This window comes from Artemia franciscana, chromosome 16, assembly GCF_032884065.1.
Source record: "Artemia franciscana chromosome 16, ASM3288406v1, whole genome shotgun sequence".
In the NCBI taxonomy this organism is placed as follows: Eukaryota; Metazoa; Arthropoda; class Branchiopoda; order Anostraca; family Artemiidae; genus Artemia; species Artemia franciscana.
Genome location: NC_088878.1, coordinates 24,504,971 through 24,531,642, shown reverse-complemented (window position 1 = coordinate 24,531,642; position 26,672 = coordinate 24,504,971). Strand labels below are relative to the sequence as shown.

General features: G+C 36.3%; 1 protein-coding gene across 3 annotated transcripts in view; it reads left to right on the top strand.

The window, feature by feature from the left end:
• LOC136037259 (protein furry homolog-like) overlaps positions 1 to 25,299 on the top strand; it is a 195,141-nt gene extending 169,842 nt beyond the window's left edge. Inside the window, exons 1-4 of one of the 3 annotated variants that reach the window (XM_065719891.1) lie at positions 3,076 to 3,535; positions 6,177 to 6,326; positions 13,682 to 13,881; positions 19,664 to 25,299. In XM_065719891.1, coding sequence (XP_065575963.1) covers positions 3,304 to 3,535; positions 6,177 to 6,326; positions 13,682 to 13,881; positions 19,664 to 19,861 — 780 coding nt within the window. In that variant the 5' untranslated portion in view covers positions 3,076 to 3,303 and the 3' untranslated portion in view covers positions 19,862 to 25,299. Of the gene's footprint in view, positions 1 to 3,075; positions 3,536 to 6,176; positions 6,327 to 13,681; positions 13,882 to 18,591; positions 19,428 to 19,663 lie in introns of those variants that run through there. The other 2 variants (XM_065719892.1, XM_065719893.1) reach the window with 2 other exon arrangements.
• The last annotated feature ends 1,373 nt before the right edge of the window (positions 25,300 to 26,672 follow it).

The window sequence follows — 26,672 nt, the reverse complement described above, 5'->3', positions numbered from 1 at the left end:
CTATTGGATAGTACTTGTCATCGTTATCGCAGGAGAAGCAAAGTCAGAGGCGAGAATCCCCCGTTTATTCGGAATATTCAACTTCAAATCCGATTGTATATTATTTCCAACATGTCTTGAAGTCCAGATCCTTCCATAATCTGTCCAACGGCCCCAACGTTACTCATGAGTGTGTGGAAGCCACCCAGTCGCAGGATGCTTTTTCTGACAAGAAGTGCATCCGTATCGGCAGCAATAATGGTAAGAGCTCTTCAGTAAAGGGACTGATCGAAAGTCAGTACTGGAGTAGCACCGTATCTGGAACACTGTTCGCAAACGAAGCTGATTGTGAAGTATATACAAATGGGATCACTTGGTTTCATATCTATCATGGGTATGAAGAGGATGGAGGCTTTCTCTGTGTAAGAACCTGGCTACGTATCAACATACAGCTCGCTCAAAGCTCTAGGTGAGGGTGCAGGAAAAATTTTTGACATATTTTGTAGCAAGTTGCAATATTTTGACGGATCCAGAATCGAAGCTCGTGGTAGCGGATTGTACAGAAGGTTAGTTTGTCGCAGTGTCTGTCTGAGATACTTAATGGGAATTCGGTTCGGTTTAGTTATCTGCCTTGACTTTGCAAACTTTTTCCTCTCAGGTACTGTTCAAGACCTCAACAGTGGCGTCAGGGAAACAATAATGCCCATGCCGTGAAAAGTGTCGTTACCATCAAGGGTTCGAACGCTGTGACCGACGTTACCAGCTATGTGCTGTATGAAAGAAGTTCCTTTCAGTTCTTCAATGTTTGTGCTGTCAGATACCGAAATCTTACGCTCCAAGAGCTTCGTCTTGTAATATAATGATCTGACACCCATAGCACAAAGTATGCCACTTAAAAAGAGGCAGCTTAAACTCATGATGCAACAGGACAGGTAATCCAATCTGAAGAGGTGGTCCGATTGCCTTTGGTCGACGACTTGTAACGTGCACTGACCTATTGACGCAACCCTCCTGTCTGTTCTGTCTCCTACGAACAGAGTATGGAGAAAAAGCCGCAAAGATGAAGGTAGGTATTTGATGTCGTTTGTTTTTCCCGAGGTTTCCAGAATTAAGATATACATGCATGTGTTGTTTAATACCTTTGGCATCACTTTTGATGATAGCTACTGCAGCTCGGACAATACCTTCCTTTTCCAGTTCTACGTTAATTTTTTTTTTTGGCTTTAAAGTAATACTCGTGGAGAATGTCATGAACCGTGGCTCTTGGCGTAATGATGTTCTGTCTGCCGTTTACCTATGTAAATACTGCACTTTCGCCTAATCTCTCTCGTATCTTCTTTCTCATGCATCTTTCAATATATCCAGAAGAATCCTCTGAGTCACCCATGAGCTCGTTCATCTTGCTAACTAGATCAAACAGTGTTAGTTTATCATCATCGTTAGTCTGGAAAAACTTGACAACTTCCTCGAACGCTTCGTTCTGATTCAAGTTATAAGGTCGACGAGATTTTCGTTTTCCAGACTGTGAAGGAATCCCGCTGTACTTGTTGGGGATGTTACTTTCGGTTAGAAAGTTTGAGTAGCGGGATTTATGGCAAACTACATCAGCAGCGTGCAAATCGGCAGTAGCAGCAAGAATTTTTGTCATTGCTACTCTTGACCAGTTGTCAATTCTCTTTCCACAAACCTCTCTTAGTGTATTTCAAAATCTCTCGTTTTAACATTGAAACGGTCTTCTTTCTTCTTCCTTATGTCAGGGGTAACTGGCGTAGAGCGTAAGAGACAATCGGATTGGAAATTGAAGTTTCCATATAAACGAGAAAATTCTCGTGTCTGACTTTGTTTCCCCTGCGACGACAATGACAAGTACTGTTCAATAGATTTCTTGTTTGTGTAGCTAGACCTGCCTGCCTGCTTCAATGACTGCTGTGACTTCTTCACGCTTCATTGATCGACTTACTTCGTTCGCCGAGACTGCACCTTTCTCTATCAAATCAGGCTTTCCTGACTCTTCAACTGCTTCTTTTTTGCAAATATACAATTCACATCGACGATTTAAAGTTTAAGAGTAGTTTGCTATATAGCCTGTTCATCCTTCAACCTATAATGATAAATGAAACTTTTAATTGTACTTTCAAATAAAGGTGACTTTCATAATCATTATGATATAGAACCCTATTTTCGATAGCAATTTTGTTGTTGGAAACATGAATGAAACCTCCTTAATTCAACCCCAACCTTAAAAAACCTTATTTTTAGTTTTGCGTTCAAATAAAGGTGATTTTCACAATCACTGTGATTTAATATCCTATTCTAAATATCAATTGTGTTGTTATACGCCTTTACACGGGAGCACAAATTTCCCATCCTTTTATCAACCTCAACCTAAAAAAAACTAAGTTTTAGTTTTACGCTCAAATGAAAAGGATTTTCACAATTGCCCTTTTTCTAGACATCAATTTTTGTTTTTGTTCGCCCATATATGGAAACGCGAATTTCTGCAATGAACAAACTTTGTATATTTGGAATTAGCAAGTTTTTCTGAGTCGGGTAGTAAAATAATCATTTCTCTTGCAATCTGTTCGCTTCCTGGAATATTATTCCCCTATAGTACGGGGAATTTCAAGTTATAAAGCCGATTTCTAAAGTTAGTCTATGTCTCAACAGTTCCCGGATCCCGTCATTAGGTACATTCATGAAATAATAATCTACAAGTCTTTTAATCCCGACTACTATCAGCCGTGAATTGCTCTTTAGCTACTGTTATAACCATGAGAAAAGGAAGTACAATAGAACATGAATATGTAAACAAATGCGTTACATTGTAATAGTTTGTTTGCATAATCTGTCAAAATTATATCCAGATTACGATGTTACCTCTTAGGATGAGGTCATCTACCCATATTAGGTACAGTGTAGGGATGTAATAAAATTCGTTGAAGAAGCATAAATCCTGCTATTAATTAGTTTCCTAAAAATGACTGTTTTCTTAACGCTAGGTTATGAAACCGAACCTTATCTGTCACCTTATTCATGACTTTGCATAAGAACTGATAAGAAGATGCTTTTTTTTCAAACGCCGGGATCAAATCAGTATCACACGCCAAGTAAGAGTCATTATAAGTGCTTTTTTTAAGGATTCCCTTTGTTAGAGTTCCTTGTAGTTTAGTTCTCTCCCAAAGTTTCTCGTGGGATTTTGTTTTGGAAAAGTAGCCTTTATATTTATATATATGGATTCTAGTTTTGAATAAAACTATAGGCTACTCAATTTGCTTGCCATGATGATATTCAGTGTACAGTTTTATTATTATCACTGAATTTAGAATGAACCATCTGAGAGATTATAGCCCCAAATGGATAAGGCGTAAAGGTTCAGACTCGAGTGATGATTCACGTTCTTCTATGCCCTTTAGTTTCCCAAGAATAAGTTTGTCTTTCAATGATCTGGCCCCGTTCAGTTTGGATAAAAGTGACTCAAAGCCGACTGTGCCAAAGAGAAAAATTTCCTTACCAAAAAGGAGTAGGAGTAATTCAAATCTCCACATGCTATGGGAATGTAAGTTTTGGAGCTTTTGATTATAAAATCATTTGATTCTGTCCTCTCTGCATACATATCGCCCTCTTTCTCAAAATATTTATTTCTATCGGGCAAAACAAAGTTATCTTGGGCAAATGGGTAATATAGGGTTAAACAAGTAAATTTTATCAGTAAAACAAATTTCATAGGGTAAAATAGGTCAGTATTCGTGAGCAGAGGGAGGCAGGAGAGTTCGCCGAACTAAAAATGACCATAGTGACCTAATGAGAAATTTTTCTGACAAAATACGCTGAAATTTGTGGGTATTTTAGTATCTGGCTCAATCGGCGTAAAGCTCCCATTTCTTGGGCGGGGGTAGCTGGTGCCAAAAAAACTTACCTTTTTCAAAGATCTTAAGGAATATCACTAAGTTGTCGGGGGAGGGGCCCATATTTTACCCGGAAAGGGTATTGGCTCCCTAGTTCCTCCACTTGCTAGGTCTATGATAACCAGCGCGCATTGTTCCATTCTTTCCTGAGAGTCGCTTTTCTCGTGGCATTTTCGATCTTTCGCAAAGCTGCGGGATGTAAGTTCGTATTTAAGTAAATATTTAGGAATACAAACTAAGTTGGACTAAAATTTAAGCTGGTCAAAGACACGACCATCTGAATAATGTCTCCAACCAGTAATTTTGTTGATCACAAGTTTCGGAAGAAAAAGAAAAGCGCGTTTTTGCGTACAGTAATTAACCTTTTTTGTCAGTTGACCATCTTAATAATTAAAATCACATAGAAGAATGTTAACTGCCATTGCCTATTTTAGAGTTCTGAAATGGCCCCCATAAAAAAATAAAAGAAAATCAGCTAGTACTCTGTCGGGCATTTGACTGATATTGGGGACAAAGAGTCTGTGGCTTATTCTATCAGCATATTGTGTTTGAATGCTTATCCAAATTGGATATGTTTGGACATTAAGAACAGCCACAACGCATGTGAGTCTGAACATTAGGAGGCAATCAGTTCTCTAGTGGCGCAGTGGTATTGATCTCAGCTTTGTAATGCGGGGCTGAAAATTCGATCTTAGCTGCAGCAACCCGCATGTGAAAACTTCTAAATAAAAACCCAAATAAGAAGGAGAAGAGGATGCAATCAGTTAATTTTTTTAATTAATAATCCAAATAAAAAAGAAGAAGAGGGTACAATCAGATTAATTTTCTAGTGGAGAGGGTTTTTAAAGGAGTGGTAAATACTAGTAAATAGCATTTTTGTTGTGACCACTCTTATTTCGTGTCATGATTAGCGATATTGGCAAGGAATTCCCCCAAAGATAGAAATATGTGGATGACTTGTCGATCCTTAAAGTATGTCATAGGAATATTAAAAGTGACCCCGATGAAATCCTGACCCAATGATCGGATGAATCTAAGAATCTATATGCTCGTGAAACATGTTAAACTCCTTGGTGTCACAATTTCTAATGATCTTAAGTGGGACACGCATGTTTCCAACATTGTTAAACAAGCAAATGTTTCACTATCCATGTTTGATCTGCCTGCACAAATATAATTTTCCTAAGATACATTCTCTCTGTGTTTACTTATCCTTTGTCAAGCCGCTATTGGAATATGCATATCTGGTCTCGCATTCGCAACTTTCAAGTGAATTTAGTGACTAACTTGAGTCGGTCCAAAAGCAAAATTCAATAAGCGTTCCTCCTTAAAGCTGCACGCATTACCACCTCAAAAGAAAGGAGGAAAAAAATGTGCTTGTGTTTCGCTAAATCAGTCATTTCTAATCCCGTACTGAGGACTTACTCCCTGAATTTCACAATCCCATTAGACCCCGACTATCCCGGTCAGCCTCCTTAGCAATCCAAAATTACTGTCCGATCTATGCTGTTATAGACAGGTTTCGTGAAGGTTTTATACCCTTTATTCTCGAGCATCTTAATAATCATTCGTGATTCTACCCTTAACAAAATTAATTCCTTCGTCTCTCTTCCTGTTGATGTTCTATCGCCACAAATGTTCCCCCTCTCATCTTTTGCCGTTTTTGTTTTGTTTATTTGTAATGTTTTTGTATTTTAACCCCTTCAGCAATTGTCAAGCTTTCCGATTCGCCCTTTATCTTTGATGATTTTGCCTTTTTAATTTAAACTTTTTTGATTTTAACGTGTTGACTGTTTATTTGACTTAATGTAACATGTTGAGTGTGTTAAGTTGACTTAATGTTATAATTTGAAATTTTGTTTTCTTTACTTTTACGTGATATATAAAGCGAATTCGGCTCTTAGAGCTTGTGATAGTCTTTTGAAAGTAAATATTATCTTATCTCATATTAGCTTTTACTTGAAAATTTTCCAGAGAGGGTCCATTGGGACAATGTTAGGGGGAGTCCTTTCTTTGTGTGCAAGTATACTTATTAAAATGTTGAAATTAAGATTGCTAAAATGAAAGACAAGCTTGCTACTTGTCCCTGTAAAAAACACTCACCAGCTGAACCGTCGACTCGACGCCCTTTGCGCCAGCAATGGTTCAGGAGGATCTTTTCCTTTTCTTTTTAAATGAAAGAATTGTATTACTACGCAAATTTTTATTTCTTTGCTGCTCCCAACACAGGTAATTTTTTTCTGTTTGTTGGATTTTTATATTTTAGCCACTTATTGCTTTTGTTTCTTACAGACCAACCTGATGGAATATCAGCTGAGTCAGACAGTATTACCTTAAGCGACAACTGTGAGCTTGCTGCAACTCCAGTGCCTGAAGACGGATATATCCCTGTTGAAGGAGCTGTTGAATCCGTTGAAGAAATAGATGATGTAACTATTAATGGTAATGTTTGCTTTAATCGCGATATCTTGTCGTTTCATCAGTTCTTTTTAGAAATTATCGTCGTAAATAAGTGACTCGCCTTTTTTTATTTCGCGTTTGTATACTTTTCTGTTTCGCTTGGCTTTAACTGTAATCCAGATGGAATTTTTACCAATTTACTTTTACAATATAGAGAGTGGATATATAATACACGAGGATGAAACAGGTAGGATGTATGGGAGTGCAGCGAAGCTACGTTCCATCAAGCTTCACCAAACCAAGGCAGTGCAGACAAGCTCATATTTTTTCTACTTTAGCCACTTTTCTTCTTCTGAGGACACCTATTAGAAAGAGCATCTAGTCACCTTAAAAACATGCATATATTTGACACAATGGTGGTGTCGGTACTACTTTGGTGGCTCCGAAATCTGGCCGTTCAAAGTGCTGGGTGTCCGAGATCTGGGCGTTTTCTACTATGAATGTCTTCGTTATATTCAGAAAGTTGGACAGTCTAAAAGTGTCAGCAATGGTACCCACCGCAGTAGAGCTAGATAGTGGTAGCTTATATTAAATGTCATCAGATGCAGACATCTCTTGTGATTTGGTTAGGTAACCAAAATCGCGTCATATGACGCGATTTTGAAGCTTTGCCTTAGGTTTCTCCCGCTGCCATTACTGAGTAAAGGCCTGTTCACCATGAAATTTTACTAATGCTGGGATTTAGCCTGTACTAATCTGAGCCAATGAGAATTTTTGTAGAAGTTTTGATTGGCTGAAAAATTCTATGAAAAATTCTGATTGGCTCAACTTAGTAGTAGCTAAATCTTGGTATTAGTAAAACCTCACTGTCAACGGTCTTAAGTGAGCCGGATGCCACAGGAAACCTTGTTATCCACCATCAAGTCGAATTTAGAGCCGTGTGGCAGGCTCAGGAGTTATGGTAGACGCTGGGATGGAGGCTGGTCGTCCAGCCATCAGTTTTTTACAGACCCTCTTAGAGCTAAATATGTCACCAGGTCTCAAATGCCAAAATGAGCCAAGGGCTTGAAACTTGAAAATTGTGTCTTGGTCTTCTAAAATAAATCTTTGATCATGGTGCTTAGTCCTTAGTCATGTCTGGGAAAATAACGGTTGAGTCGTAATATCACAATTTTTGAAAGCCTTTCAATCTTTTTTTTTATTTTCCTATTGCACCACAACATATTGCAATGCACCGGTCGTATTTATTGCATATTTTGGGGTATAAATTTTGTTCTGCCTTTGAATATTGGAAGTCGTTGGAATAACATTATAAACACCTTGGAAAACATAACAAGGTTTATTTATCTTTCTCAAATCTTTAGTTCTCATAAGTAGGTATCATAAGGGTAGAATTATGGCCTTGATGTAAAATGTGTGCTGTTTGAAAATTTAATTTGCAATATATATTTTTGAAATAATTGATGAGTTTTGTTATTTTGATTTTCACTACTGAGTAAATAAGTTCTTTTGGAGTTGTACACTTACTAATTTACTGAGTAAGTTTTGTCTATCTCTGTAAAGTGTACAATGAAGTAGCCTTTTAATGTTAAACTACCTATAACTTAACCGAAAATAACCAATAAAAGCTCAAAAATTAGAGTATGGTTTCGAAATATGCGCATTCTTATACAGTCAATTTGTTTCCTTACCGAACTCAGCGATTTATGTTACTGTGAATGTCCGAAATCTAGCTTATGTCGATATTCACCGGTGAATGTCCGAAATTCTCTTTTCTCTGTTTGGATTCGATTAGTTTTGTGAATCAGGTTTTTCAGTCTTATGCAAGCTTTGACGGTAAAATTTAAAGTTAAGTTATATTTAATTAAGTTATAAATCTTAGAAGTGAATTAAAATCCTAATCTAACCTAAACCAACCTAATGTAACCTGCCACCATCAAACCTTGCATAAAACTGAAAAAGTTGACTGGCAACGCAGACTAAATCCAAAAAAACAAGTATTTTGGACATTTACCGGTGAATTTCGACATTCACCAATTTCAGACATTCACGGTAACATTTACATGACTACAACAAATTTTAAATGAGAATCCGTAAGTCATGCACCCCTTCCCCATGGCACAAACACAACTGAAAAAGAATACCGTAAATTTACGAAAGGTACGTAAAATTAGATTTACGTTTATAAGGAAACGTGAAGCGTCGCAGTAACTTTTTGTTGGCTTTTGCTTATAAAAGCGTTTCGAGTAGAAAGCCATGATTTTGTTTCTTCATTATCAATTGAATGATGTAGTTGTCAACCCCTCAAAAAATTAAAAATGGTGCATCTCAAGAAGAATTTCTTTTTAGAAAAAGAAAGTAAACATATTCCTTAAAAATGGACTCAAAAATACCCTGTATCTTTAAAACGAATTTTATTCTCTGATATTTAATCGATACAATTAGTTATAGAATGTACCATGTATAAAAGCCAGTGCGTTACTACTTGGCCTCAAAACTATCTATGCTATTATTCTATCTTATGTCTATATTCTATCTTTCTATATTATATCTTTATGTCTATTATTCTATCTTATTATTCAAAATTATCTTATGCTCTTATATAACTATCTATGCGCTAAACTATCTATGCTATTATTCCTAAAATTCCAGCGTATACAAGCCAAGGTTATGTTACACTGTCTCAAAATGTAACGCCTGCTAATTGTTTTGTATCTAGTTGACGTGTAAAAGAATTTGATTCTATGTGTATCACACAGTGATTGTCACATAAACATTGAACTTGACAAATCACATCATAGCGTTTCATTGATACTTTTAATTGCTGCCTAACCACGTGCTTAAAGACAAGTTTTCCTTCCCAAAAATGTATCCGAGAAGAGAATGTATCGTCCATGAAGAGAAACAAGTTTTACAATTCTCACTTAGATATTGCTCTTTGTAATAAGACCAGAACTCCCCGAGTAAGGAAAATTTGAAACCTGCTGGCCCCTTGACTGTAAAGTTCTACGATCTAATGTTTCATAATGAATGACTGCTTGGTTGTAAATACTTTAGTGCGAAATTTATGGGGGTTCAGAGGTGGTGAATGCCCCTGAAAAACCATCCACTCTGTCCTCTGGCCCGCAATTGTTTTCGTCACAAGTTTAAAGCAGATTGGAGGTCAAAGAAGGGAAATATACATATGGAAATCGTTATTCTTATCTCATTGTCGTCACTCCCAGGGAAATATCCATTAAATCGTCCCACTGGCCCACGGCACTTGTCCTGTAATTTTGAAACTGTTTAGATGGAAAAATACCTGTCTTCCTCTCTGGAAAATTTGGTGATTGAATGTGGTGTTAGAAAGCCGAAGAGGTCATTTTGTGTTTTTGATCATACATAAAAAAATCTTGCAGTGAGAGGGGAGTTCTCTTCAGACACTCTAGGAAGGGTGAGGAGCCAGGGGCCCACTTTGGCCATCAAGTCATACAGATTAAGCCTTCTTGCCCAATTCTGGTTGCCTTTTGCTAAAAAATTGGCTGCGTATTGGAGGGGTGTAGTGCCCACTTTAATTTGCAAATTATAACGATTGAAAATACTTGTGTTATTCTAGTTCAAATAAGGTGCAATATTCCTACCCTTCTGCGAGAAAGTCAGCGGCGAGAAGAGTGGGGAGATTGTTGATGGGCCATGGATCTACTTTCTGGATCCTCCAATATGAACTAAACACCTGCTTGATCCTTTTTCAAGCAAAGAATAAAATGCACGCGATTCTAAAAAAAAAAGTCAGGATGAGCTTGAGGGGTTTTTAGGGAGTCCACGGCCTTGTATTTTGCCTCTAGTTATGCTGAATTTGAAATCGTTCGTTATTCTAGATAAAGAAAAGGTCCAAACCTTGTACAAAAAAGCAGGGGAAGGGGATGCATTTTCGATAGAACTTGACCCCACTTTGGTCCTCTAATCATGCAGATTAAAAATCCCTCCATATTTCCTTTCAAATAATTTGCAAATTGTCTTATTTTGTACTAAAACTTTGCTGGGAAGGGGGGGGGGGGCAACATCGGAAGGCCTTTCACGCACTTTGGTTGCCCAGTTATAGAAATCGGAAATCTTTGCGTAACTTTGGTGCAACATGACTTTTCTGTAAAGGGCACTGGGCACACTTTTTGCCTTTAGCTTGTTTTTTTTTGCAACGCGTCAGGTCTTCGCTCAACAACCAAAGACGTTCTTAGCTCCCCAAATTTTGGAATGGTGCACGTTTGTTAAAAAAAAAGTGTACCATGAAATTATTGTAAGAAAAGGAATCCAGCCTATACTCATCAGCTTCTCAAGGAACATAAACCATCGTTAAAAAGACAATTTAGTCTCTTTTAGTTCAAAAACTGTTTTTTCTTACCATGCTCTTAATTTCGTATATCCCTTCTGAAAAAGAAGCAAAGGAAAATCTCTAATTTCTTTAGCAAGGAGGGAACTACTAAATTTAGGAGACACATGTGGTTGAGAATCAAACACAGAAACAGAAATGAAACCACAAATGCAGCAAAAATCACAAAAAGAAATGGCTTGTTAAAGTAGATGGCAGCACTTTTGAACCCATGGAAAGAAGCTACTTTTTTAGAACTCTAAATTTATCTCTTTTTTTTATGATAATATTTTGGCTGTGTGGCCTAGGAACAGTTGCACATTTAGTGCGCTATTGGACTATAGTCAAACTTCAGGTTGAAACTGCCAGCTGTTCTCTTGCTTGCTTAAATGGAGCTTTCCATTCGAAAGCCAAATAATGCTCAAAGAAGAGAAAGCTTGGTAGAACAGATTGAGATAGTCTTCTTTAACGGAGAGTATAAAAACTCCACATTAGCTCACAGTGACGGCTTTGGCTCAAGGCCAAGGGGAAACCATTTTATTGGGCCCCAGGCTAGAATTATGTGTAGCCTTGATATCATACCTATAATAACTATAATATCATATTTATCGTTCGATTAGGAGATAATTTCTGTAATAATGGCAGAGGTTGGACCTCTACCGCTTTTCTGCAATGAACCGTAGTTGGTGGCATGTTGTTCATGCTGCATAATTCATGACAGTTTTAATCGACAACTCGGTATAAACAGTAGCGAAAAGTTTCTTCAGAAATCATACATATTTAAACGCTCGGAAAGGGAAAATCCCTTTGCGTCACGGCAATAGTTATGTTTGCTACCACAGAATAAGTAAATGTGTAGCCCGTCGTAATACGCTAAACATTTGTCATTGCGCTTGCGCGAAGGCGTAATAAGTGTCAACATTCTTTAATGGAGAGTATAAGACTTCCTGCTATTGTTCATATATACTTGTAGTGTGATCTAAACGTTCAACGTATACACAGACGTCGAAATAAGCCAAGGTTTTGACCTATTTTGTCTAAACTAATTTAAAAGTAAATGCGCATTGGTATCTCTTTCGAGAGGTTACCTTCTGTTGAAGATTCAGGGCTAATTGAGACAAAAAGTAGCTCCGCCTTGGGAATTTGAAAGTCCATGTAGCGTAAACTATATTTTAAGGGTCAATGGGTTTTTGTCTCCTGCCCCCCTGCATAAAATTGAAATTCCCTTGACGTTTGTGACGATGTTCAGAGTCCCCTCTGGGGAACTGAAACTATGAGTATAATGCAGGGTATGATTATCTTGTTGATTTACTACTACTTTACGAACCTTCAGAATTCCGAACCTTTACTAAAAAGCTTTTTAACGAAAAGTAAATATCCAATTCAAAAATTAACTTGATTTAAAATAGACTTAGGCTAATGAAGCATTAGGCTAGTGACTAATTACAGTTGGGTAATGAAGCATTTCGTAATTGCCTGAAAGAGTGTCGGACTAATTGGAAATGATTCAAAATCATTTGGAATTGATAAGTAAAGTAAATGTTCATTAATACAAATAGTTATAAGACAATTTCCCCTCTAGACACCGGAGAGCAGACATAGTTTAATAAATAAATAAGTTTAATAAATAAGTAACTGAAAAAAGACACAAAGTAACACAAATATCTTCAGAAAAAAGAAGGTTAATCAAGAAAACAAAAAGTAAAAGACAAAAAATAGAAGGAAGAAGAAATAGAAGAAACAAAAGAGCAGACGCTATCCCAGTGCGAGCTTAGAAAACGAAAATGTATTCCTAAGTTCCCACACTCCCCATAAGAAATAACCTTGAAAACGATTCTTTGGAATTATTTTTCACAGATTAAGTTGATTTGCAACATGGGGGTTCTGATATCTTAATGAATGGAGGGGCATTTTTTTTTCCTTTTTTCAAGAAGAATTCCAAAAAAGCCTCTATTCAATGAACGTACAAAAGAGATATTTCTAAGATAAAAGGGGGGTCTTAGGTAATGGGCAAGTGTCTTTACGAAAAGTATGGGTCGATCCAACTTTCTACGGCTATAATAAAAGAGAGGTTAAGATGGCTTGGCCGTATTTTACGTATGAAGGATGATAGATAGCCAAAGTGTGGACGTGGCCGTCAAAGATTTTTGGCCATCAATCTGGGGCCGAACGAAAAGTGGGTTGTCTCTAAATCGTCAGGAAAAAATAGCAATGTAAGATTTACAGGGAACTGGAACTTCAGGGAAGCATTAACGAGTTAAGCTTTGAATAGGTTGGGGTGGAGGAGCTTGCGCAGTTGCGCTGGCCTCAGGCGGCTTAGTCATGCATTGATTTGATAGTAGTTATAGTAGTAGTTTCTTGGGATTCAGTTTTGATGAGAACCTACACAAATCATCTAGGCTGTTATTTCATAATGTGCAGGATGAGGGAGATCGAAACACTTCGTTAATGAGTGTTGCGCCATAATGAGCGTTACGCCATATTTTGTTTGTTAATTATGTACAATATTTTTTTCCTTTAATTTTCGTTCTTTGTGCCTTAATTATCTTCTGCAGCTTTGTATTAAATGCCCTAAGTTTTGACTTTATTTGCGTCCATACATTAACAAGCATTGTTAAGTTTCTCCTTTTTTACACAATTTGGCTGGGGACGAAAGGGAATAAATCACTTGATAAATTTTTTACATTATTTCCAAATTAAACAATTGCATCTTGGGGAAATTCCTCTTTGAACCCCAAAAGGTAATTTATTCTTATTGGCAATTTTACTCCACTCTTAGGGGATGGAGTGAAAACACTGTTGGGTTTGGTGTTACATTTTTTATACCTTTCGTGTGACCACTTCTTTTTTTCACAACGTTACCCAAGTAAACATACTCAGTATACCATTAAATGAAACTTATCTAAGAATAGATATATAAAATTGAAAAGCTTGTCTAAGCTCAAACTGAGATATTTAAGGCTCAAAACTACCCTAGCCAAACCTAACCAAAATAAAAAAAAGGCATGCCTCTTATTTAAGAAAGAGTTATAATTTATTAATCTTTATTTAGGTCAGTCAAATGCCGAAGAAGTATTAACAACTGTACCCTCATTACTGCCATGGGGTGGCCGAAAAGAAAGAGTGAATTTCCCCACGGGAATAACTATAGACCACGAATTGAAATCTGGAGAGTTTATCATGAGAACATTGTTTGCACAGTTTACAGTTATGGTTAGAAAGAAAATTGAAGGAGTTATGACTGAACCTTTGGTGGGTATATTTTGATAAGGCTTTGAGTTATTTAGCTATTCATTTTACATAATTTCGTATATGTATTGTATGCAACATTTTTCTGTTTCTACGCTTCAATGGACTTTGAAAGGGAAAAACATTGTTAAGTTTCTCCTTTTTTACACAATTTGGCCGGGGACGAAAGTGAATAAATCACTTGATAAATTTTTTACATTATTTCCAAATTAAATAATTGCATCTTGGGGAAATTCCTCTTTAAACCCCAAAAGGTAACTTATTCTTATTGGCAATTTGACTTCACTCTTAGCGGATGGCGTCACTGTTGGCGATTTGACTTCACTCTTAGGGGACGGCGTCACTGTTGGCGATTTGACTTCACTCTTGTGGGTTGCCAAAAGGCAACTTATTCTTGTTGGCGATTTGACTTCACTCTTATGGGTTGCCAAAAGGCAACTTATTCTTGTTGGCAATTTGACTTCACTCTTATGGGTTGCCAAAAGGCAACTTATTCTTGTTGGCGATTTGACTTCACTCTTATGGGTTGCCAAAAGGCAACTTATTCTTGTTTGCGATTGCCAAAAGGCAACTTATTCTTGTTGGCGATTTTACTTCACTCTTAGTGGTTGCCAAAAAGCAACTTATTCTTGTTGGCAATTTGACTTCACTGTTTACTGAATACATAATTTTTAAGTACACATAACTTTGGAAAGGTGAACTAGTCTTACAAAAAAAGCGTGCTAAAGCTAGTCATAAAGAATTGAACGTGCTTCTACTTTTATTTAAAGATATCGTATCCTGAAATTCTGCCAACTTAGAACGTTTCTATATACTTTAAGAAAATTTACGACATGTTCATTTCTTAGCTGTTTACATGCCAATTCTGTTCATCGTCTTTACAATTGATTACAGCAAAGGTATATACACAGTAATATGCGTTCCTGTCTTCTCCATTGAAGAGTTTCTGGATACATCATGTGTCGCCCATTTCTCCTTGGCTCCTCCTTTGCGTGCGCAATGACGAATTTTTACCGACGACTGGTCGTTCATGCAATAGAATGGTTGAAAAGCTCCAACGCTAGTTCTTCCGCTGACCACGTCCGTTTGTGGCGCTTTGATGTGTCCAATTTTTAAAACAAACGTGCACATTTGTGCAGTACTTCAAAGTTGACTTTGAATGGTACTTCTGTATGCACTTTATCTTCAATCAGCTGATCATATGGCTTCTGGATTCATCTCTTTCCGTGAAATTCTTAATAATTTTCTCTCTCTTTAAGTTGTATCTCCCTAATTTAGGTTTAAGGTAACTAGGCTGAATAATAGACCACTAGAAATTGTAAATATACGACTTGAAATGGCGTAGTAAGAACAATAAGAAGCCACAAGCGATGCTCAGTTTTATTAAACTGTAAAAAATGTCTTAAGCCCAAGTAGTACTAATAGTAGAGAAGTTGAAAGCCGAACTGTCCAACCCGTAAGAAGGTACTACAGCTGAATTGAGAGTCACTAACTGGCCCTTTTTTTTTATCCTAAATTGAGTGCTGCCGGAAAATTTCCCAGAAAGGAACCAGTTGTGTCAACTAGAAGGGGGACTGTATATCCCAAGATCCCCTCACTTAGATTTTGAAAAATATCTTTTGTGACGTAGTTAGTTTAATTGTAAATGTCTTTTGTGGTATTTTCATTGAAAAAGTGTAATATAATGACAAATTTGCATCCCCCTAGATGTTGAAAAATACACCCCCTCTAAAGTTTCGATAAACTTTTAAAGATACACATTGTGTTCCATCAATATATTAGATCATTTACTGCTTGAAGTTTGATTTTTGCAGTATGTATGTCGTAGTTTCATAGTTATGTGAACAAAAATTGGATTTTTATTCGTCTTCTTCCTTTGATCCTTCCTTTGATAGCAGCCTAGAAAACGGTTTTTGGCAGTAATTTCAGAAGTCTGAAAACGTCAGATGCGACATTTAGGCGTAACAGTGGCGTTTTCAATTTACTTCAGTTGAAAAATTCATAACATTTGAATTAACATTTAACAAAGGTAACGTAATTTCTACTTTAGTACGGAAATCATTTTGCAGAGTTCAATTGTGAATACCTTGAGAGCCATGCATAAATTTTGCTTGTATTATTTCAGCTTTTATCTTTACAGATAGGATGAAGTTGTCAGACGGCTTTTTTTGGAAAGATGCACACTCGTCTATAAGATAAAAGAATAGTATTTACATTAGCACAAGAAAGAAAAAATCTTATCTGGGAAATTATTTATGGACTTTGAAACAATAGTCGTATTATTTACCAGAACAAATAAACACTAAGTAACCTTGACTTTGAAAAAAAGGACATAAATGCATATAGGCTTAGTATGACCAGATTTGTAGGCAAATTTGAGTTTCCTTAGCAACAAGAATGGGAAAAAAGAGACAACAACTTCTATTGTGTAGGCTAGAATTACTCAAACGTTCAAACTATTGAACGGTTTGTCAATGAGCTTTTAATGTTGTTCTTATAAATTCCAAAGATTATATCACCACCCCCTTGAACAGATGTAAACTGATATAACTTGGGCATGTTGACAAGCCCTGTCAACAAAAATATTTATCCTTGTGTATTATACCAGACAAATAAATAAAAATCATTAGGGCTATGTACGAGAATAACACTTCTGTGGTTAAGGTAGGAAACGAGATTAGTTTCTGATTTTGTATGAAATCAGGAGTTAAGCAGGGATGTGTTCTATCCCCGTTTATATGGGTCATCTTGATGGACTTTGTCTTAAGGAGTACAGGAAAGGGAATTGGAAGACATGGAATCAAATGGGGAAGAAAAACTTTCATGGACTTAGATTACACTGATGATTTAAGCATCCTAGATGAAAGTGTGAGCAAAATGAATGAACTTTTAGTGATTTTGCCAGCTCAGGGTGCTAGAATAGGTTTGTAAATTAATATTAACAAGACTAAATGGCAAAGGCCAGGAATAAGTGAAGATGAAAAGGTGAAGTTGGGTAACGAGAAGATTGATCAAGTGAACAGCTTCACTCACCTTTCTTATATTATTAGTAAAGACGATGAACGCAGTGAAGATGTTAGAAGCAGAATAGCCAAGACTCAGGGTGTTTTTTTCTAAGTTAAAGTTTGGAAGAAAAGGAAGATAAGTCTACGAATCAAGATTAGAATATTGGAAGCTAAAGTGATGACAGTGGTCAAAAATGTTTCTAAAGCTTGGGTGCTCCGGAAGACGGAGGAAGGTTTGCCACATGTTTTCGAGAGAAATTGCCTACGGATTGTTTTGGGTACTCGACTGACTGACCGTATTTCAGTCAGTAGGCTGTTTGAAAAGTGTGGCTCAATACTGCTTTCTAGAGCTATAAAAAGAGAAAGGTTAAGATGGCTAGGGCATGTTCTGCGGATGAAGGATGACAGGTTGCCAAACATTGTCCTTTTCGGCCAGCTGTCTAAGGCTAAACAGAAAGCTGTTCGTCCTCGTATGGGGTGAAAGGATGTCGTACAGAGAGATATAAGGAAAATGGGAACTTCTTGGGATGGTGCACAAGAGGAAAAATTTAAATAGATTGGGATGTAGGAGGAGCCTGTGTAGTTGTGTTGGCCTCAGGCTGCTTGGTGCTGCCGTGTGTTGTTAGTAGTTGTTGTAGTTTATTCTTCTTTTATTTTTCTTTTAACGCTGAACTGACCTAACGTGACAATACATAGATAAGTACTTGAAAACAAAAACGGATCTATGTCCTGTACGTAGAAGAAGGAGAATAAACAGCCAAAAACTCAAATATATACAATTGCTATTCCATGATACAAACCATTAAAGTAGAATATACACTAAAAGAGTTGTTCTTCCTCTTCGCATAGGACATAGATCCGTCCTAGTTTTCAAGGATTTCTTCTTGTATTGTCATGGTAGGCCAATTCAATTTTAGGTCTTTTATCAATAAATTTTATTTAGTCTGAATTACTTATTGGCTCCTTTGAAAGTGCGTCCAAGTAGGCAAATAGGTTACTCCTCTAACATAAGCCTATTTGCAAAGATGATCCGCCTCCTGGAATGTGTCCGGTCCTCTCCTCCTACAATAAAATTTCTCACTCCTTCTGACTTTTTGCTGTAGAGGGTCTCTCATGCTACAAGTGCTTTAAACGAAGCATGATATAAAACATGAACGAAACAGAAAGATTAAATATGGTACATTTTACAAGTTAATATTTTGTATTTTAATTTATTTACGTGACTTTTAAGGCCTGATTGTATCTACTATGATAGTAAAACCACCAGCAACGTTTTGGGCAAATAATCGCTTAAAATGTTGCATTACAATTACTTAATTTAATTTGTAATACTTAGAAAACGAAAGTCAGTGATAAAATAAATATGCTGAATTTTACAAGTTAGTATTTTTGTATATTAAAATTAAGCCACTTTTAAAGAATTTCCACATGTTTCATATTTAAGATTTATCATATATAATTCATTTATATTTTGCATATTTATATACTTTTTTCTTTGTATTTTCTGTATATTTTATATTTTTATAAATATATTTCTATATATTTTACAACTTATATGAATTTTCTATATATGATCATACCAAGGGATACAGTTTGTTTGGTATGATACCAGCAGTCTTTAAATCCTTAATCTATGCTTAGGTGCAAAGTTTCTAATCAAGCCAAAAAAAGAAATGTACAAGGAATTCAAGTTTTACTTTTGTTACAGGAGAAACCTCTTTCAATGTTTGCAACTTGGGGAAGACCCATCATTTGATCAGCTGCTTGCAGTTTTTGGAACAGTAGCCGAACAGCTTTTGTTCTTGCTCCGTCCCTTTCTCCAGCTCTTAGATAAGTTAAATTCTTTATATTCGAAAATAGACTGATATACTGTTTAGGGGTGCTGATTGAGCCCCCCAAAGAGCATTTGAAGAAGAATACTAACGAAACAGAATTTACTCGTAAGAGAATTTTTCATCAATATCTTCATGCCAGCCAAGTTTTATTTCAGCTTCCGAAACAAAGCAACTGGATAATGTTTGTTGTTATTCACCAGTGCGAGGAAAATGCTATTTTGTCCCTGAAAACTTCAGTCAGCACAGAAAAGAATAAAGAATTCATCTCAAATTTGACACAAAGCTTGGCATAGGTAATGACGCGGTAAAATATAAATGACGGCAAATTTTTACTCATAATTTGCAGGCGTGATATTTAAAAGTTAATGAAAACTTATGACCCTTGAAACTGAGACAGCGGTGTGTTTCAAACAGTTCGTGGTAACGAACTGTAGTAAGGAGTGACCTGGCTCATTAGTAACCGAAACTCTAAAAAATGGAATTTTCATGCCAACAGTTACATCAAAAGAATCGTATTTTTACGCTGATTCTAAATATATAAATTATACAATAGATGCATGAGAAGTGTAGCATAAGTTGGAGACAGTAACAACGGCAATGAAGGGGTAAAATTAACCTTGACTTGATGCCCACTTAATTGGACAATCTGTCTCAGCTTTTTCTACAATTGGCCATGGCTTGACTTTTCCCACAACTATTCTATTTTCATTCAAAAATCAACGAATTGAAAATGGAATAGTTGTGGGAAAAGTCAAGTCATGGCCAATCGTAGAAAAAGCCAAGACAGATTGTCCAATTAAGTGGGCATCAAGTCAAGGTTAATCAAGTTTAATCAATTTTTCATCAAGTTTAGTTTTACCCATCAAAAGTTACGAGCCTGAGAAAATTTACAGCTTTTGGAACAGTAGAAATGTCTAAGGAATTCAAATTTTACTTTTGTTACAGGAGAAACCTCTTTCTAAATCTTTGCAACTTGGGGAAGAACCATCATTTGATCAGCTTCTTACAGCTTTTGGAACAGTAGCTGAACATTGTCTACCGTCTTTGCTTCGAACACTTTTCGCTTGGTATGATAAACAGCTGGATGGTCGGGTTAACATCAGTGAGAGGATGAGAACAGATAGTAATAAAAGCAAATCGTAAGTCCTTGTAGCTAAATCTTAAATTGAAAATAATCGAAACTGTCCAAGATTCGCTCATTGTTGAATAATATATATATAAAGGCGCAGGTAAATAGGATAAAACAAAATTTTCAATATTTTTGGAATTTTTGGACTAAAATGCTACAAAAGTGTTTTTTTCCCTTGAAAATTCAGTCAATTACATCCGCGAAAGCGAAATTCACTGAAAATTGTGTTTTCTTTTTTTATGATCTTTCTCTTTTTGAGTTTCTCTTTTAGTAGTGTTTCTCTCTTTTTCTCTTTGTTTAGTACTAGTATTTATTAATATCTTTTGTTTTTCTCTGTTATTAGTTTCTCTTTTTTAACTTAAAGAAGTTAAAATTCGGCTCAAGCTTCCTGAAAAAAAAAATCTCTTTCCGAAATACGTTTATCTATGACAATTCAGTTTTGATAATCTAATGTAGCAGTAATTTTCTTCCGCAGTTTTGTCCTTTTAAAAACATTTACCACAAACCCCTCGAATCCATGTGAAGTCTAGTGCCATTTGCGCTTTACAGCAAACGAAATATGTCAGAACAGTTTTCTTTTTTTATTATTAAAAAATTTCTTCTGAGTTCTCTTTAGTGTCATTTTAAAGTAACAGAAAAGATTGTGTCATAGAAAAGGTTAAGATTTATGAAATTTTTTGGCGTAAAAACAGCGATTTCTTCTTCTTCTTGTAGTTTGAATTGTTGCAGAGATTCTTTCGCGTAAAATAAAACTTTTTGGCGTAAACACAACAATTTCTTCTTCTTCTTCTAGTTTGGATTGTTGCAGAGACTCTTTCGCGTAAAATGAAATTTTTTGGTGTAAAAATAGCAGTTTTTTCTTCTTCTTCTAGTTTGGATTGTTGCAGAGACTCTTTCGCGTAAAATGGCGTAAAATGAAATTTTTTGGCGTAAAACAACAGTTTCTTCTTCTTCTTCTAGTTTTGATTGTTGCAGAGACTCATTTGCGTAAAATGGCGTAAAATGAAATTTTTTGGCGTAAAACAACAATTCTTCTTCTTCTTCTAGTTTGGGTTATTGCAGAGACTCTTTCGCGTAAAATAAAACTTTTTTGCCTAAAAACAACCATTTCTTCTTCTTCTAGTTTGGATTGTTGCAGGGACTCTTTTACGTAAAAGGGCGTAAAATAAAACTTTTTGGTGTAAAAACAACAATTTCTTCTTCTTCTAGTTTGGATTGTTGCAGAGACTCTTTTGCGTAAAATGGCTTAGAATGAATTTTTTTTGGCGTAAAACAACAATTTTTTCTTCTTCTTCTAGTTTGTATTGTTGCAGAGACTCTTTCGCGTAAAATGGCGTAAAATGAAATTTTTTGGCGTAAAAACAGCATTTTTTTTTTCTTTTTCTAGTTTGGATTGTTGCAGAGACTCTTTCGCGTAAAATGGCGTACAATAAAATTTTTTGGCATAAAATCAACAATTTTTCTTCTTCTAATTTGGTTTGCTGCAGAGACTCTTTCGCATGGTCTCATTATCGAACCAAATTCCGGGTAAAAAAGCAGTCTCAGCCTGAAGAGGGCTAACATTCTACCGAATGAATATTTTGAGATATGCAAACGATTTAGAACTACCAAAAAGCTATTTATGTAACCTCTTGGTTTCAAAGGCCGCAATGCCATGCGGTGGTACATTCGTCCGTGTAAAACATATCCTTTATGTGAGACTATCACCCCACCCCTCTGCCCCCTTTTTACTCTTCACGGCAAAGTTCTTTGCTGAAAGCATTTTAGTGTACAACAACACAGCTGCGAATATTTCTCCTCCATCCCAACCTATTCAAAGTTTGATATGGAGTATTTGTGCAGACAAATAGTTTCCATAAAATAAATGATTACCATAAGCATTTGTTTTTATGCTTAATTTGACCGAGTCGATTAATTTATTTACGATAGTGTTTAGTTGTGCATAAGCTACTTGATTGATATCAGTGGATCTTTATAGACGTAAAGGAGTCTGAAGCCTCAATGAGGGCATTAAAATAAACAGGGAGGGGGGATTTACCTCTTAACGGCCATATATTCGGTATAGGCCTGCAGTATGGGTTCTGGGAGGTTGGGGGAGCTCATCTTTTATTGGGGAAATAATTTATTGTAGTATGAAGAATTATGTATGTAGTATGTAAACAAAAGGAAAAACAACAAGGAGGATCATTTTCAACGAGTGAACATCTCAAAAGATATAAAACGAAAAAACTAACCTTTCAAATTACTCAAAAATGAAAACCAAGACATGTAGAGGGAAAGAAGAGGAAAAAAAAGGAGCAAACTTGTAATCAGAGCCAGTGCAATGGTGCTGCCTAAGTAAAGAGCGATGTGGGCACAATGTTTTTTTTTTTTTTTTTTTTTTTTTTTTTTTTTTTTTTTTTTTTTTTTTTTTTTTTTTTGGCCAGGGCACTTTGTATGGAAGGAGTTGTAGTAGCAGCTTTGAAAGGTGCTCATTCGATTGTAAATTGAATCGGCTAGTGTACTTTTTAATTGTCGTAAGTTTATTGGAGGACAACCTCCCCCCCCCCTTCCCCCACGCCCATCATTTCCCCAAACATATCCAATAAAAATTTTGAGATAGCTATTTTGTTTCAGGATAGTTGAAAAGTCTGGAAATTATTTCTTTGATGAAGACAGCTCTCCCCCCCCCGTACCGCAGCCCTCGGAGAACGGTTGTAAGTTATGCTCTGGGGGCATGTAAGGTTTTCATAGAAAGGGTTTTCATATAAACCTTGTAGGGGGTCGTTGGAATGTTAATCAGACGTTCTAGTGTCCTTTATAAGAGTCAGAGGGATTGGAGGGTAGCTACCCTCCCCCTTTCTCGGTTTTAGATAAGGGAAGTTCGTATAGAAAGAGTTGCCGTAGAAACTTCGAAAGGTGGTCAATCAGTTGGATATCGCAACGTCTAGTGCCCTTTTTAATAGTTGGAAGAGATTGGAGGGCAATCAGCCCCCCCAACACCAATCATTTCCCAAAATACATCCAATCAAAATTTTGACAAAGCCATTTTTTTAGCGTAGTTGAAAGGTCTAGTAATTATGTCTTTGAAGATGACACCCCCCCCCACAGCCCCCAGAGCAAGGGTTGTAAGTTTTGCCTCGGGGGCATATAAGGTTTTTGTGGAAAAGATGGTCGTATAAACTTTGGAGGGGGCTTATTGGATTGGAAATATGAAGTTTAGTGCTCTTTTTAAGAGTCAAGGTGATTGGAGGGCAATTATACCCCCCCCCCTCTTGCGGTCGATTTTTCCCAAATGTATCCGTTGGAAATTTTGAGATTGCTAGTTGTTCAAAAACAGTTCAATAATCACATAACAAGGCATTTGGGTTTGACACAACCCCCCCCCCCTGGGGGCATATAAGCTTTTTATGGAAATGGTGGTTGTGTGAGGTTTAGAAGAGGCTAATTTGATTGGGAATTTAAACTTCTAGTTCCCTTTTAAGAATCAAAAGTGATGGAAAGCAACTAGCCCCCCCTCCCTGACACCCTCTATTCCTCCAGCGCATCCATTCAAAAGTGTGAAATAGGCATCTTCTTCACAATAGTCCAAAGAGCATATAAAAATACATTTAAAGTAGATACAACCCTCCTGAGCCCAGGGACAAGGTTTGTAAATTATACCCGGACATATAAGGTTTTTATGGAACGAATGGTTGCATAAATTTCGGATCGGATGGGGCTCATTTTAATGGAAGACAGAAGATCTAATACCCTTTTTAAGAGTCAAAAGTGAGTGGAGGGCAACCAGCCCCTCCCCCACAAGCCCAGAATTCCCAAACGCATCATATCAAAATTTGTTCATATCAAAATGAGAACTATTTTGTTCAGCATTGTTGAAAGGTCCAGTAATTATGTGTTTGGGGATGTCAGCCTCCCCAAAGTCTTCAGGTTAACAATCAAACAATCAATCAGTTCATCAGTGTATTTAAAGAAAACAGAAAACAAGTTACAAAGCTTTAGACCCCTACAAAGGCTCTTTTGTGCGTGAGAGTGACATTACACTAAATAATAACTCTAAATTCCAACAGAAGGACGAGAAAAAATAAATAAATAAATACCATGCCAATAAAAAAAGTGGATATAACAAATTGAACAGGAAAGATAAAGGGAGAAAACGAAGGGAGGAGAGAACCTACTCTCTAGTCAAAGGTGGTGGTCAGTTAGCTCTTTTTTTTAAGTTGTAAATAAGAATGACATAGCCGAATTTGAAAGTTAGGGAATCCCATATGGAGGCACAACTAAAAACTGGATTAAAATCTGACCTCATGGTTTTAGTTCTATGAATAAAAATATCCAAATCGTTTCTGAGGGAAAAGGAAAAACAAGACTCCTTTCGTAGTTCAGAATTTGAAAGATATGTTTGAAGAAGTTAGGGAGGAGTCCGTGAAAATACTAAAAATGAAACAAGAGGAAAGAAATATGTATATGGATTGACCATCCAATAAAGTAATGCTGAGCTTGCCTGTCTCCTAAGATACTAATCTAATTGCTCTGTTATATATTTTGAAAACAGGGAAGGTAAAAGAAGAGAATGTTGATAGCCATACTGTTAAAGAGTGATACATACAATATTGAATGAGAGAGTGAAACAGGATCTTTATTATTGAACTAGAGAAAAAATGACGAAGCCTCCGAAGAACTCTTAGATGTCTGGAGAGCTCAAGTTTGACAGGAGCACAGTAATGTTTAAAGAAAGATTTTTGTCCAACAAAATATTCAGGAATCGAACATGTCTTTCAGAAATAAGGGATGTAATTAAGGCAATTCGTTCATTGTTTACACACATTTGATTCATATATGGATATTAACAACACACGGTATCATATGTTTACATATATTTTGTTCATTGTTTTCATTTTTTGAATATGTTTGAACTTTATTTTTCAAAAAGACGAAGGGAATTCAGGCGAGCCTTTCAAAGAATGTTGAGGGGAGCGATAAACTGAATCAAAACACGTTATGTGTATACGGATTATCAAGGGAGATGATCGAAAAAGGGGATATTTGTATGCTACCTCTACTGCTACAATTACCACTACCATACTACTCCATTTACATATTGGGTAAAAATTTGAATTAAATCGAGAGACGCTATTTGGATGCAATTGTCAAAAGAGTGTATCTCAAGAATCGATTTGGTTATTAAGTTGGAACTTTCTGAGAATTCTGAAAGGAAAAAATCATCTGACCAAAAGGCAATATGTGTATGCTACTACTAATGCTTCTATCACTGCTGTATCTACTATTACTACTACTACTTCTATTGCAACTATTAATAAAGGCAATACGTTAATGGTGCTGCTACTAGTACTACCACTATTACTATTAATGCTACTACTAGTAATACAAATACTACTACTATTACAACTATTCCTAAGGGTATGAAGGTAAAATTTTCAAGGATTTTTTTTTTGGGGGGGGGGGGGTGAATTTAATCACAGCACGCCGTTTGTATTCAGGTTGTCAAAAGGACGTAACAGTAATATCTTAGGAACAGCTTGGTGTGTGAAGTTGAAAGTAGCAAGGCTTGTTGTGGGGGATGTTGAACTAACCAAAAGAAAATATTTGCTTCGTCTTCCTACTGCTTCTACTCATACTACTACTGCTATTATTATTACTACTTCTGTTACTACTACCACTGCCACTAAAGCTAAGGCTACTACCATTAATTCTACTTCTAGTAGTACTGTTGCTGCTGCTAAAACTAAGACTACTAAGGTGAAAAATTTGGGAAATATTTAAACTCTATGGAACTAAATCACAACATACTGCCCACACATGTTGTTAAGAGGACATACCAGAAATGCTTCTGGAGCGGTTCATGGTATTAAGTTTAAGCTTCCAGCGTGTGTTGAAGGGGATCTTGAAGAAAGCAAAGGTGCTATTCGCATGCTGCTACTAATGCTACTACAACTGTTGCTTCTACGCAAGCTAAGAGTATTAAGGTGTAGTTTTCAAGGAATATTTAGGCGGGTGTTGAACTAAATAAAAAGCACTAGTGCCATTTTTATGATTCAAAATAATTAGGAGAACAAGCAACTCTCCTCCTAAGCCCATTCATTTTCCAAACACATCCATCCAAAATTTTTAGGCAGTCATTTTGTTCAGCATAGTAGAACGGTCTAATAATTACCTCTCTAGAGATTTTGGGTATGTCAACCCCCTCGGCTCATTATGCTTTAAAACTAAATATTGCTTTAAAACTAAATCAAACGGCACTATGTGTATGGTTACCAATAAGACATCTCAACAATATATCGAGAACAACTGGGGGTATTAAGTTGAAACTTTCTGGGCTACTGCTATTACTACGTCTGCTCTTACAATTTAAATACATCAGAAGAGTGTAAATGTATCCAAGTTGTCTAACAGCATTGAAAGAATTTTATGTTTTGTTTTTAGGTCAACTTGAGGAGGTATAAAATTAAATAAAATAATACTATTTGTGTCAGGACTTAACATCGGTGAAAAAGTTTCTCCAACGTTCAAATAGCAGGCCAAACTTTGAATTTTTAAAGAAAAAAAACCCCGCAAAGATATAAATTTTTGTCACGAAAAAGACTCTGTCAATGAAAAACGAATATAGATTAATTAATTTTTTTTTTTCACAAAACAAGTTTTTCAAAGAAAAGTAGAGCTCCATTGAACCAAAAATGAGCAGAAATTAAGTCAAATTACCTTCCAAGATTAAAACTACCACAAATGTCCATCAATAAATAAATGAAACCCGAAACGAACAGAAATTACAATAAATAACTGAGTCAAACTCAAAACGAGCAAAAATGAGACCTGCGTTGCCCGGGC